The sequence below is a fragment of the Macrobrachium nipponense genome, chromosome 32 (assembly GCF_015104395.2).
Source record: "Macrobrachium nipponense isolate FS-2020 chromosome 32, ASM1510439v2, whole genome shotgun sequence".
Lineage (NCBI taxonomy): Eukaryota > Metazoa > Arthropoda > Malacostraca > Decapoda > Palaemonidae > Macrobrachium > Macrobrachium nipponense.
Window position 1 is genome coordinate 20911962 of NC_061094.1, and position 14693 is coordinate 20926654.

General features: G+C 36.0%; 1 protein-coding gene across 1 annotated transcript in view; it reads right to left on the reverse strand.

Moving 5' to 3' along the window:
- The window catches only part of LOC135207264 (cyclin-dependent kinase-like 3), an 89158-nt gene that overhangs the window by 28151 nt on the left and 46314 nt on the right, over positions 1-14693 (reverse strand). The window contains exon 3 of the mRNA XM_064238917.1: positions 4594-4762. Within this exon, the coding sequence (XP_064094987.1) occupies positions 4594-4762 (169 nt within the window). The remainder of the gene's footprint in view (positions 1-4593; positions 4763-14693) is intronic.

Sequence of the window (14693 nt, forward strand, 5' to 3'; positions counted from 1 at the left end):
ATTCAGGCTATAAACTCGTACTTCTCACAGGAACTGACGACAATACAGATTTTGATACGATGAGAAGCAGATGCACAAAACATTCGAGATAAATTCAACGCATCGGGTAAGTCTACCAAACTGTCTTCAGAAATATAAAAAGATGGTTGCTTGTCCTTTTGGAGGTCGTTATCAAGCGTGAATAGTTTAAATGTCATTTTAGCATAAATATAAAACCAACAAAGGATTGAATTACATTATCTTTGAGGACATCATATTAATAGAGAAACCTCTGTGGTCACTGCGTGTTCCTGCAATCATTAGGTGTTGTTAGTCCCGAATTTCTGAGTAACGAACTAGAAAACATCAGATAAATAGGCAGGGAGGAACTTGCGTTATTCAGTTCATATTTTGGATCTGGATACCTGCTACGATGATGTCGTGGAATCATTTCAGAATAAAAGTGACAGGAAGCCTGAATCACATCAGAAAATCTTTTGTCCGCCTTACTTCATCGACTTCAAGTATGTACATCAAATCAATGTTGAAATATTTAATAAATATGATTGTAAGAAATTTTCCTCAAACGAATAACAATATTATATATAAAATCCCAACTACGGACTGATTCACTTACCTGGGCCAAACAAAGAAAGACTTAAATGTCAGAATAAATCAATATAATCTCCAGTATGAACTGGCCGAGAGAATCATTGTTTTTTTCTTTTTGTGCACCTAAGGGAAAATTCACTTAAGAACTGATATGCCACACAGTATAATAATTTATATGTACGTATATATATACATATATATATATATATATATATATATATATATATATATATATACGTACATATAATCTGTGGTAGGACATTTCTTTTCCGAAACAACAGTGTCTGGAGACCATAAATCTCTAATAATGCTACCCGGAACATACATGGTGTCAATAAACGCCAATGCCGACTTTTTATAACCTTGCGCAGCTCTGGGTCATAATCGTCACAAGGAGAGAGAGAGAGAGAGAGAGAGGAGAGAGAGAGAGAGAGAGATTCATAAGGTACCTTCTAAAATGTTTCAGTCATATCACTCAAAATTTAATCATTTGTGGCCAACTTTTATAAGAAGTCCAACTTTGTTTCACTAAGCTAATTTGACCTCTTCTAGAACTATTCTGGGTGACTGTTTAGCTATTTTTCTGCCTAGATAATGCCTGCCATTTTGCTAGTGCGTATAAGCACACACACTTATAAATGTTATAATGATATACATATGTATTACGGATATCTATATCATGTATAGATATGACATTATATAAATAGTATATATGTAATCTAGATATATATATATAATATATAAGATATAAGATATATATAGATATATTATATATATATATATATATATATAGATATATATATATATACTATATATATATATATATTATATATATATATAGATATATTTGCGTGTGTGCGCTCACACGCGTTTGTATGCGTGCATGTGTCACATTGTGTTAAATTTAGTTTGGAAGCATGTTAACGTGCTACCATATCTTTTCGCTTACTCGGGGGAGTAAGCCTACTAACTACTTTACTGTTGTTGTTGCTGCTGTTGGGAAGGGGGGGGGGGGGTTAGGAGAGCCCTATGGAAAAGCCTGAAAAGATCTAAAAAAGGTGTTTCGCGTCAAGTTAAAGAAACAGGAATTTTAGGATAGGATATTTATGATTTTTTATTAGAATGAAAATGTAAAAAAATAAATAATGTGAATGCTAAAAAGTACAGAACAATTTATTTTAACATTCGTTGGTGAACCAACGCGATATTTGACTGTAGATTTTAGCGCGTGCTCGAGTAAGCTAGAGGTCGGATGACACCTGGTTGCCAGTTAACGGGCAATTTCGCCTCTTATTATTATCCATAGAATTGGAGCTCATCTGATAATAATAACTAAGGAAAATGTCTTAACCAGCATTTAATGACGAGTTGTCATGATGTGGAAAAGTGCTTATTCACAGCCATTATGTCCACCCGAACAGTACGTGGAATGCAGTCACATTCCGTTATACCTTTCGTTCATTTTCGTTACCATGTACAACTATTTTCCTTCTCTATTTGGTCATATATGTCAAGGTAATGGAGGTAGCCCATTTATGTAAGGGTTATTAACATTCCTAAATAATTTCGTCATTATTATATGGTTAAAACATTGCATTTTATTTGTTTTGAACACTTCAACTTACACAACATTGACATTTCGTACATTCTGCCAAATATTAAATAGGAACCGTCTGTTTCAAAAGGCTTGCTCATATCGTTTCTCTTTTTATGAGACCCGCAGCTATTCAGAATCTCGTTAAAACTGAGGGCTGCAAACCCCTCTCTTCTCATCTACTTGTTTCTATGACTGCTGTCGTAAGTTATATGTATGTAAATAAAATGTGATGGATATATAAATATATATATATATATATAGTATATATATATATATATATATATATATATATATATATATATATATATATATATATATATATGTGTGTGTATACATCATAATTATGTTACTTATATAATAATATATATCTTTTACTAAAATCTCTGAGAATATTATCAATCCAATGAAACCATGATCAATAGCCGTCTTGCGCCTCGCTCTATAAGACAAAAGTAAAAAAAATGAGACAATACGTAATGTGGGGCATTATCTATCACAGTCCCACTCGACTGCGCTACTCGGTGAAAAGATCAGAAAATCAGTCTTTTCCTGACATCTAATGTGGGAAAGCTAATGTAAGGATTCTACTTGGAGCGGTAGATTGCAAAGTACAAGAAAACCATATCCTATATATTTCACATGGAAGTTTGAAATATTCAAATTCCATTTTAATTGGTGATCACCTTGAAACAGATATAAATGCGGTAACTGAGCATTTTATAAATCAAACGTGACAAGACGGGCCACCCTTGACACGCCAATGGTCGTAACTTCCCGAGGTTCCATGAGGACTTGAAATTAGGTCGTCACCATTAGACAGATATCAGACGATTACGCTGCACAGCTCCCGGAATTATGCCTTCGTTTCGCCATTTGGATCTGGGTTGCACGAATCGGTCACAGCACGCGCGCGCGCGCGCATATACTGATGAATACACACACACACACACATATATATATATATATATATATATATATATATATATATATATATATATATATATATATATATATATTTACACAGTGGTACCTCGACATACGAAATTAATCTGTTCCGAGGAGGCCTTCGTATCATGAGTTTTTCGTATCTTGAACCGCATTTTACATGTAAAATGCCTAATCCGTTCCAAGCCCTACAAAACAACCCCAGTAAATTATATTTCCAGGCTTACAACACATGTTCTAGGGTTAAGATGTCGATCCGATGGAAGAAATATGACTCCAAAAAGGCAAAATACTGTACATACTTGAGTAATATTCAACTGCATGTAATGTTCAACCCCATTTTTACTGCATATATTAGGACTTTAGCATATGTCCCTTGGCAATAAGCCTATCCTATGTTAGCAGTTGCTACTGTAGTCTAGTCTATGATTCTGACATCGAAACCTAAGAAGCTAAAAGCTTAGAATATGCCAATAAAATGTATAAATAATCAGTATGTACTCATTTCAAATAATCATTAATTAATCATTAACTATAATACACAAACAAACAAAAAAAAACCTTCCCACCTTTTGTTTACATTCAGCACTTACGATCGCCAAGCAAACACTTTTCCTAGCACACAGTAAGCCATAAATTTTCATTATCTCTCTTCAACTAATGAAACCTCCAAACAGTATAATAACCATTCATTTCTATTCTTTATTCTATCTTTATCTAATGGAGATACCGAGTTACTTACTGATAGCTATAATGAAACATATACTTAATATTAAAACAGAAGAAGAATTCTAGAAAATTTGTTGGCTTCGATGATAGCAGTCTGATTTATTTCATATTTTATGATATCTAATTCAAAAAAATTTTTTATTAAATGTATTGCATGTACTCATTTCAAATAATTATTAAGTAACCATTAACTATAATAAACAATAAAAAAAACAGCTTCCAAACTTCTGTTTACGTTCAGCACTTACGAATACCGAACGATCGCCAAGCAATCACTTTTCCTAGCACACAGTCAGCCATAAATTTTCATTATCTCTCTTCAACTACTGAAGCTATCAAACAGTATAATAACCATTCATTTCTATTCTTTATTCTATCTTTACCTAATGTTTTTTTTATTAAATGTATTGCATGAATAAGTTTTTCAATTTACAGCATCCTTTTACCAATAGAATACATAGAGCACAAGGGTAAGATGCTGACCAATAGGAGAGCAGGACCTTACGGGGTGACTAGAGAAATCAGGCCTTCAGTGACGACTTTATCGACTCGGCCAACAAGTATGGCTGCAAACAACCTTCACTCCTCTGAGTGTTAGTTTTAGAATCATCATGCTAATCACTACTACTGTTTCTTTTACTGCAGCTACTCTTATTGGTGACAAAATCAGAGCATTTGGCATTGGGAAAGTTATGTGCTTCTATTTCTGATAACTGAAATCATTGATTTACCTTGAGCATGCGCACTTCCCTGAGGGCGATTTTCTTGACAGTGTGGTCGTCTTCACTCTCGAGGAACTTCTTGATAGCCACGGTCTGCCCAGTCTCCTTATGTCGGCAACGGAGCACGATGCCGTACGAACCCTCCCCGACAATGCCCAGGCTCTCGTATCTCTCCATTCTGCAAAACAAAAGGTGGAAGGCTCGGTTATGTCTGGTGGTAATTCGTCTTGCTTTTAGACTATCTTACTGAACACAACAATGCGAGCGGAAGTATTCTTATACGCTTCTTCCTCTCCTGATACTCACCCTCATAGAAACTTCAGTTTATTCACAAATAATTGTATAATGTAAAAAAAATCATCTATGCATCTACCCACACACACTTCCACAGTCATTATATATATATATATATATATATATATATATATATATATATATATATATATATATATATATATATATATATATATATATATATATTATATATATATACGTGTATATATATATATATATATATATATGTGTGTGTGTATATATATATATATACATACATACATATATATATATATATATATATATATATATATAGATATATATATATATGTATATATATATATATATATATATATATATATATATATATATGTATATGTATGTATGTATGTATGACTGGTAAAACTGTTGTTACAAAAGAATTCCATCTAATAAAAGGAGTACCTTAAAATGCCAAAATATAGAAAGTAAGTATTATATTTCAGAGGCTGCTGTCTCTCTCTTCAAGTAGGTAGTGAATGAGAAGCTACAGTTTTAAAAGGTGGTATCTATACTAAGAGATCCATCCACAGGTAGCCATTTTACTAGATCACCCAAGCTGATAATTTCTCTTTAATCTTCTTAAGCGATGGTTGAAGGAATACTTTATCTATGATATCTGAATCCCAGGTGCCATTTGAGATGTTCATTACCTGTCTTTATTTAATCAATGCTGACTCTATCATTTGACTTTTGTACCGACATTTACAGCTATAAATTAAACGTGACAAATTCCAGTTTATTCTGTGATTATGGTTATCTATATGGTCAAAAATAGCTGAGCTCCGTTGTCCATACCAAACTGACCGTTTATATTGTATTAATCTCTGGGGAAATGATTTCCCTGTAAAACTGATGTAAGATTGGTCATAGTCCAAAGACACAGGAGTAATCAAAATCCCACGCCTGAATTGTGACCAATCTTCATCATTGTTCAATTCCCACAGACACAACTACGGACATTCATATATATATCCATGACAAGTACTTAATGCTCTTTCTATTTCCACATCCGACACATTGCCACCTCTCCAAACTTACACTATTTTCAGCATCTTGTCTTCTCTGTCTCTTGGAGTCGATACCTTTGACACAGTTCGAAGTATATTATTTTGTTAGGCAATTACCAAAAACTGTGATCACTTTCGATATTAGATTCCTTCTCAATGGAATTCCTCCCTGACTGTAAAAGAAGGCAGTACGTGCTATCTGTCACCAGTGTCAAACGTACCCCATCGCAACGACTTTATCACCATTATCATTACCTAAAATTCTAATTTTTGGATCACATTTTATATGATGTGAGTAGTCCCACTTGTGGCAGCCGCTTGAATAACAATTATTTTTTCATTTCCATCAGACTTCAAACTTTCAGATCAATATTTGGTTTGCTACATCACCCTCCACCGTTGGACATGTCCATTAGAAACTTACCTGTCAATTACCAGGAATCTCTTTATCGGCAAAAATCTCCTCTATATTAGGAGCAGTCATCTTCTTCAGCAATTTCCAATAAATCATCATTTTTTTCTGAGATTAATTCTAGAGTCAGCTTCCAATGGTTCGATTTTCTCCGAAAGATAGTTAATTTTTAAGCTTCCGTTCTGTGTCACGAACTATCTCTTCCTGGAAGCTTTCAATATCAGCAATTCTAGCATCCCTCAACATAATTACTATATTCTGCGTTTATTCATATTCGTTTATATTTAAATGGGCATCCTCTCAACATTTAGGACAGAGCCACATTAATTTCTTGATGGTATCACCGTTGATGATACAATAAGGGAGTACGTAACAGTTTCTCACGATACTTCTCATCCTATTCACATCCTATTCAACCTTTAACTTTTCTTCAATTAGATTCAAAAGTGGCACAAACGACGTCCCATTTTCGCTAGCCATAACATACTTTCCTTGACACATTTATCACTTATATTCTAACCATGATTTTTTATGAGCAACATAACCGGGTTCACAAAGGAAATGTTTTATTCTGCTCATCCAATTAAAGCCAAAAAGTAGAGAGTAACAAACTCCATTCACTGCTAATTGAAAACGGGGTTAGTCGTGCCTTCAAACTTATTGCAAATTTCTTGGAAGATTTTTATACGTGTTCTTCTTAGTATTTGATCACCTAACATAAGAGCAGCTTTCGACTATTGTTCCTCTACATATCAGTAAATTTCATTTTGAATCAGAATGAATAGACTATAGAACATCCTTATGTATTCCAACATACTGGATCAGAATGAATAAACTAGAACTAGAACATCCTTAATGCATTCCAAATACATCCGTTCTATCTTTTCCGTAACATGGATTCGCAATGGCGACAGATATTGTCCCTTTAATAGATTTCATTATTACGAGAAGTTTGAGTCATGATCACATTTAAAATATATAATTCCACTCTACGTCCAGAGATATTATTTGGTTGAAATAACCAACAGCCTGTTATGACGATCTTGCCATCTAATACATGACAAAAACGTTATTTCTCACTAATACAACTTTACAGTGAACCCTTTAAAAATAATGCAATAGAGATTTTAATAACACTAAAACATATTTTACGTATAAAAGGTTATTTTTACACTTGATATGGATACATACTGGCCTTTTGAGTGAGAAGACACGAGTTAAGCAACATCCGAATAAACAGATTCTTTGTTACATCACACATCAACGTAATAATGTCGTCATTCATAACTGTTCTACAAACGACAGGGCAAAGTCACTCCTGATATAAGCATTGTCTAACGTTGACATGCAAACATTTCTTAAGAAAGACTAAAGCACTTAGTACTAAAGCATTTGGAACTGCTGGGGAGTTCAGCATCTACCGATCTCAATGAAATCTTTCTCAACCGAACGTTGATTTGTGGCAGTTTTGGTTATCTCAGGAGGCACATGAAGTCGCCTTACACCAAGTAGTGACAATTACAACCAATAATTATAACCATATTCTCTCGCTAAAATGTGCCGTAACACCTTATCATTTAATAGTACTCAGGTGATGACCATCCTTCAGTTATAGAGACAAGTCTTCTAAGGAATATCTTTCATAACCCCAAAATATTCACATCTGCGGAAATAACAACACAAAGTACATCTGTGTGGGACTGTGACGGTACCAGGATTCCATACAACTAACAAATGGCCGGTGTTGAGGATCGAAGCCCTTGAAATTTTCATTTCAAACAAGCAAAAGACCCAAGTATCGCACTTTCGATTTTCAAGGTGTTCTGGCTCACTTCAGCAAATAACCTTTTCGGTGACATTAACATGGAAAGGCCATGGTCTACATTTTTGGTTCATCTCGCCTCTCTTCCGTCAACAGCCTCTAAAAGTGGCCCAATGGACGAAAGTAATTGTGTCGCAAGTTCTTCAAACATAATGTAACTATGAGAGAAGTTGACTTACTGTTGGTGGTAAAGGAGGCCGTATCTGATCGTAAGTCACAGAGCGATCTTTCTAATATAATGCAACAAACAACTTATTATTACTTTTAATAATCTCTGGGCAAACAGCCTCCCAGTTGTTCTAGATAACGTGGAAAATATTACTTCTGTTCCTGAGAGCGGAAACAAGGCAGGGGATATAATTGACATCCAAAATGGGACTTTTGTTGCTGACAAATCATTATGAAGAGGATGTAATTATACCGGCAAAAGCAATGTAGTCTTGACTTCCCCGAATTTGTGTCAACTTTGATGAAACACTGTATTTTATTAAGCCAATTTTAGGTCGTATCTTTCAGGAAAATGGTAATTTATTAAGTCAATTATAAGCATATGTTTATCTTCCGTCATTTTAAACATGAATAGCATATCATCAATGAATCATAAACATTTTCAAAAACTAGAGGTAATATAAATATAAGGCAAACTGATGCTAATATGCCCAGTTCTTTGACTTTTCTTCTTGACATTTCATGTAATAGTCTGACGCTGTTTAGTCTCTCTCTCTCTCTCTCTCTCTCTCTCTCTCTCTCTCTCTCTCTCTCATGTAATTGTCTGACGCTGTTTAGCCTGCCTCTCTCTCTCTCTCTCTCTCTCTCTCTCTCTCTCTCTCTCTCTCTCTCTCTCTCTCTCTCGTCGTGTGTTGTGGATCGACAGGAGATTTTCTCCAATAAGTAATCTGAAACCTTTTGCAAGAACCAGTGACCTTCTCGGATGAGGTTATATAATAAAACTCCTGATGGTAACAGGCAAAAATAATGGTTTCCTCTGACTTATCAGACATAAGGTATGAAGAGGAAAGAGCAATTCAAGCCAGAGCAGACAAACGCAATCTTAAGGGAAATTACTTTGAACTTCATTCCTTCAATTGGATTGTATTCAAATATGATAATCTTTATCGACTGGTTTCCGATCATAAACCTTAACTTCAATGTATTACCATATCGCTTTATAGCAACAAATCGTTAGACACCTACGAAAACTGCACATTGGTTTAAACTTTATTTTATTCATCTTCCGATAAAATAAATGTCTATTTATGCAAGCATAATTATCCTTGAATTTAATATCCTACGACCAGGATATCTTAGCAGAAGTTGATAAAACTTTTGCACGAGAAAACAGAAAAGTTGATCCAATTTTTACACAAGAAAAATGAAACTGGTACAGCGATGAAAAAATGGAAGCAGTTGAATTCAAAGTTGCAGGGCAAAAGATCTCAGTCTGGCCTGACTGAGAATAATCAATAAGGGCCATTTTCGAACTGAGGATTCTTTCCTTATCTCCTTCTATGCAAGGCATCGTCGATGTTTCCCTAGAGAACTTTTAAAGGACCTGGATTTCTTCTTACTGGCAAGGCACATATCAAGTGCGGTGGAAAGATCACCACCTCTGGCTACCCTGTTGGCTAACAATCTTCCGTGACAACTGAGAGCAATACGACGTCGAAGGATCGTCGTCAGTTTCTGCGCCACGATACATTGTTTTACCCAGATACTGCTGGGTCATACTGATGCAAGACACCGTCTGTCTATCTAGAATCTTTTCATTTCTCTGTAACTCTACGATTTAAAAACTATCGCATCACAAAGGGAACTTGGTTGCACAAGGAACTTTATGGGAGGATGAAAAGGTATCATATTTATATATGTATGTATGTATGAATGTCAATATATATATAAATATATTATATATATATCTAATAATATAGAGATATAATAATAATATATAATAATATATATACATGCGAATAACACAGGAAAATGCTGGGCAGAAATCAAAGCCTTTTCGTCTTTATTAAGACATCGTCAATTACGATGTCTTAATAAAGACAAAAGCGCTTGTATTTCTGTCTATCAGTTTCCTGTCGTATTCGCTTATTTAATGAAGTCAAGTGTATCTACTGTGATTTTTTAAGCATATATATAGCTATATAAGTCATATTACATTTCCGTGATTCATATAGTACATATATCGAGCTATAATGTCCTTTCATATCTAATTCGCTCTACCCTCGGAATTAATATATTTTCATATATGCTTAATCGAAGGGGAATTTTTTCTCGATAATAGACTTACCTGGACCGGGGCGCGAACCCACGGAGCCTTTCAAATCCAGGAACGTCAGTGAAGCTTTTACTGACGTTCCTGGATTTGAAAGGCTCTGTGGGTTCGCGCCCCGGTCCAGGCAAGTCTATTATCGAGAAAAATTCCCCTTCGGTTAAGCATATATGAAAATATATTAATTCCGAGGTAGAGCGAATTAGATATTAAAGGACATTGTAGCTCGATATATATATATATATATATATATATATATATATATATATATATATTTTATATATTTGTTTGTGTGTGTGTCCAAATGGAACTTATGAGCCACCAAAGGAATGGATTTCTATTTAGAAGCCCCCCCTAACCCAGTCCGATCCTCCCCCTCCCCCTCCTCATCCAAGGGAGCTGTGAAAGAGAGTACCGGTTTTATTGGGTTCAAGGTGTCGTTGGCTCATTGCACTATTTATGCTCATCGAGCGGCGTGGAAGCCGCGGAAGTGACACGCCCAAAATGCAACCAACAAATTCTCGATGGGTCTGGAATTATGAAACCCCTTCCATTGGCCTCCTTTGTTTTCAACGCCATGTTTTCATTGCAAACATTCATGTTCCTCACCTGATAAGTAACAGTGACTGATGAACATTAGCTCGGGAAAACTGTATTCTCACCATCACTTCTTCAAAGATCATCAGAAACATAAATCAAAGATTAGAGTGAGATGATCCTAAACCCTCTCTTATTCCACAGCAGAATAACGATGCAAAATCAGTGCTCGTAACGCTAGGAAGCATAGGATATCTTTCTAGTATCGATATCTAAATTCAAATGATCTCTACATTTCACAAGTCATGAGAGTGCTTGCAAACCTTTGTGAATAAGTCAACCATTCTTTTATACCTAGACAAAGGTAACCTAATGAAGGCCCTTATCTAACCACAAAGGAAGATACGGCGAAGGATAGAATGGAAAACGAACAAACATAGTTGACCAGCCTTCTGAAAATTACTCTTATTGAAATCTGGAGAGAGAAATGTAAATAAATTCCGTAGCTAGCACCTGAATCGAAATATCAATGAATTATTCAACTCCCACAAAGTAGTTTAAGCGAGATTGCAGGATAGCACGTGCAACGCACACTTCATAAGAAGGGTTATATCTATACAAAAAGACAAGAGGCCCTCTTGCGAAGAATGAAAAATAGGGTTAAAAGAAGAGGAAAGGAAAAGGGCAGTCAATGACTGGACTAATTATCGGATCCAATTACTGTAATAATATGGAGCGTGATGTTCGTTACTTCCAAATAGGCAAAGAAACTGTGAAGAAGAGATGTCAAGCAGAAATTGCTCCTGGAAAACACAAAGGCGTCAGGGATTTTCCTTGACGGTTTCTCCCACGACGAGGATTTTTTTTCTTTTGAAAAGAGGCATTCATAGATGACTTTCTAAATGTGATTTATGAGAAATTAGCGATACATTCAGCGGATTAGAAACAAAAATGAACTTACAGGACGATGACGGCGTGCAAAATAAAACGCTGACCATCAATCGTTAGACCAACAAATAGAATCAAGACAACGAAGGACCGTGCCCAACCCTAATGCCCCTGGCACCGCCGGTGTTGAAGTCCACTTCATGGCAGCAAGCAGCTCCGGAATGGATATTAATTAAAACTTAAAGCTAGGAAAAGTAGCATAAGAGCAAAACCATGGAAGAATCTGAAACAAAAGCGACGAGAAATCAAATCCAGGCAAAAAAAGTCACATGTAAAAAAATACATAGAAAAAAAAGCCACAGGTGAAAGAACAGAATGAAAAAGTCACAGGAAAAAAACAGAATGAAAAAGTCACAGTAAAAAATACATAGAAAAAAGCCACAGGTAAAGAAACTAGATAGAAAAAAGTCACAGGTAAAAAAATAGATAGAAAAAAAGTCACAGGTAAAAAATTCTTAGAAAAAAGTCACAGGTAAAAAAATATAGAAAAAAGTCACAGGAAAAGTGTCACATTAATCTTCCCTAGATAGTGCACCAAGGATTTGAACCTAGTATGCATCCACCTTTGAGGCGTGCTTAGTACTAGCCCGTTTGGGATTACCTTGTAAAAACATAAACAAACGACTATAAATTAATGTGACTTTTTTCTTACCCAAAATTGTGACTTTTCCTGTGACTTTACGACCGGCCACCGAGATATCAACGCACCAACTGAAAGCCTGAAAGTTACTTCTCCAGCCGACGACTCATCGAGGGAAAATCATGCGAAGAGTTGTTTTCTTGATGCTCGCAGTGTTAGATGGATGCGTTGAAAAACGACTTTTTCAACACGAAGCCGCATCACCAACGTGTTGATGGGTCAGAGCCATTTCATTACACAAGTGGAGGAATGGAAGGGAATGGCCCATGCTTACAGACCCCAAGCCCGGATATAAGAGCAGGCATGAATACTGTTACGACTCTACCTCGTCAAGAGAAACAAACACTTCTGGAACTGAGTTTAGGAGTCTGGCCGCTCAAGCGTCAGCCGGGAAATGGTCACAATGAGAGTGGCAGGGCTGGGCCACAGGTAAATATCCGCGGAGAAGCTTACCTTGTTTGTTTGTATGGTGATTTTACGTTGCATGGAGCCAATGGTTATTCAGCAACGGGACCAACGGCTTTACGTGACTTCCGAACCACGTCGAGAGTGAACTTCTATCACCAGAAATACACCATCTCTCACACCCCAATGGAATGTCCGAGAATCGAACTCAAAGCCACTGAGGTGGCACGCCAAGACCATACCGACCACGCCATTGAGGCGCTTTTACCTTGCTATTGACATGATGAAAGGAGGCGTTCTCTTTACGTTACTCATCTGATGTCATGCCCACGAAACAGACCACATTAGAAAAAGGCTAAACAGCAGGCGGGTCAAAATAGTGGTCACCGATAATTCGCCACAAAACGTGAATAAAAAAAGTCGAACGCTCTGTAATACCAAACCGATGAAACTCGCTTACAAGAAGTAGGTACTGATTCCATGTGAGTCACTTTACCGAGAAATAAATAAATAGTCGATTTGTAACATGTTACATACCAAGTGAATAGGCGTCTCAATGTCTTGTATTCAAATTCATGCAAAATATTTCCTCCTGTATTGTCATGCAACCACGAACTAAGATGACTTTTGAGTGACTGCAAACTATTTTTATAATATGCTTTTTTCGATTGTTTAAAATATTGGTAGCTAAATTTTCTCTCTCTCTCTCTCTCTCTCTCTCTCTCTCTCTCTCTCTCTCTCTCTCTCTCTCTCTCTCTCTCATGTCCAAAAATCATAAAACCCGTCCATGATTAATTTTCTGACAAATCCTCCTTAACATCCAATGCGCACGTAACCAAATTCTTTTTTTTCTTTTTTTTCTGAGCAATGAGGCCCACAGTGGGGATGGTCTAGGAAGCTATATGATCACATGGAGTTAGTTACCCCTTAGATATTGCGACAGCCGTCCATCTCGTCCAAATGACTCCCGAGTTTATGTACACAGTACACAGAACTTTCGTTGAGAAACAGGACAGCGCGCACGAGGTAATGTCCAGAGGTTCCGGTCTGGGCCAGAAGTTGCATGAATCACTATTAGTCACGATAGATTTTCTCGATAACCTACGATCGCGACTTGACGTGACTAATCGATGTGAATCACCGAGTCCAATTAACGGCGTATTCCCCTGTAGTTCTCTCTCTCTCTCTCTCTCTCTCTCTCTCTCTCTCTCTCTCTCTCTCTCTCTCTCTCTGTTATTGTAGCCTGCTTTGAATACGAATCGTCTTACTAAAAAATCTCATTGAACTCATTGTCTTCACCGCCGCATATAACTGCATTACTATGTACCTTGTCCTGTAAAGATTATGAATACCGAGATCAAAGTAAATGGAATTTCTTTGTCATTAACTTTCATCGACTGTTTTTGGGCGAGTTGTCAATTACTGTTACTTGTTTGTTGGTGGTTTATTATTTACTCGTATATTTATTACAATTTTGATTACTTATTGCTCAGTTTTACTGAATTACTTTTATGTTCTATCATTTTACTCTACTGTGGGTATATTTAATTAAAAAAAAATGTTCGTTTTAGCTTGTTTCGTATGAATCCAAGGTCATTTAAGTAACACAATAATATTAATAATAATAATGTACCCTTGCATCTGCTTGAAGTTGTATTCTACTACTTAAGATCTCAGCACAGCTCCCTTTCTTGTTAAAAATACTGACAGCACCAAACTAGGGAACTAGGGTAGGGAATGTATTC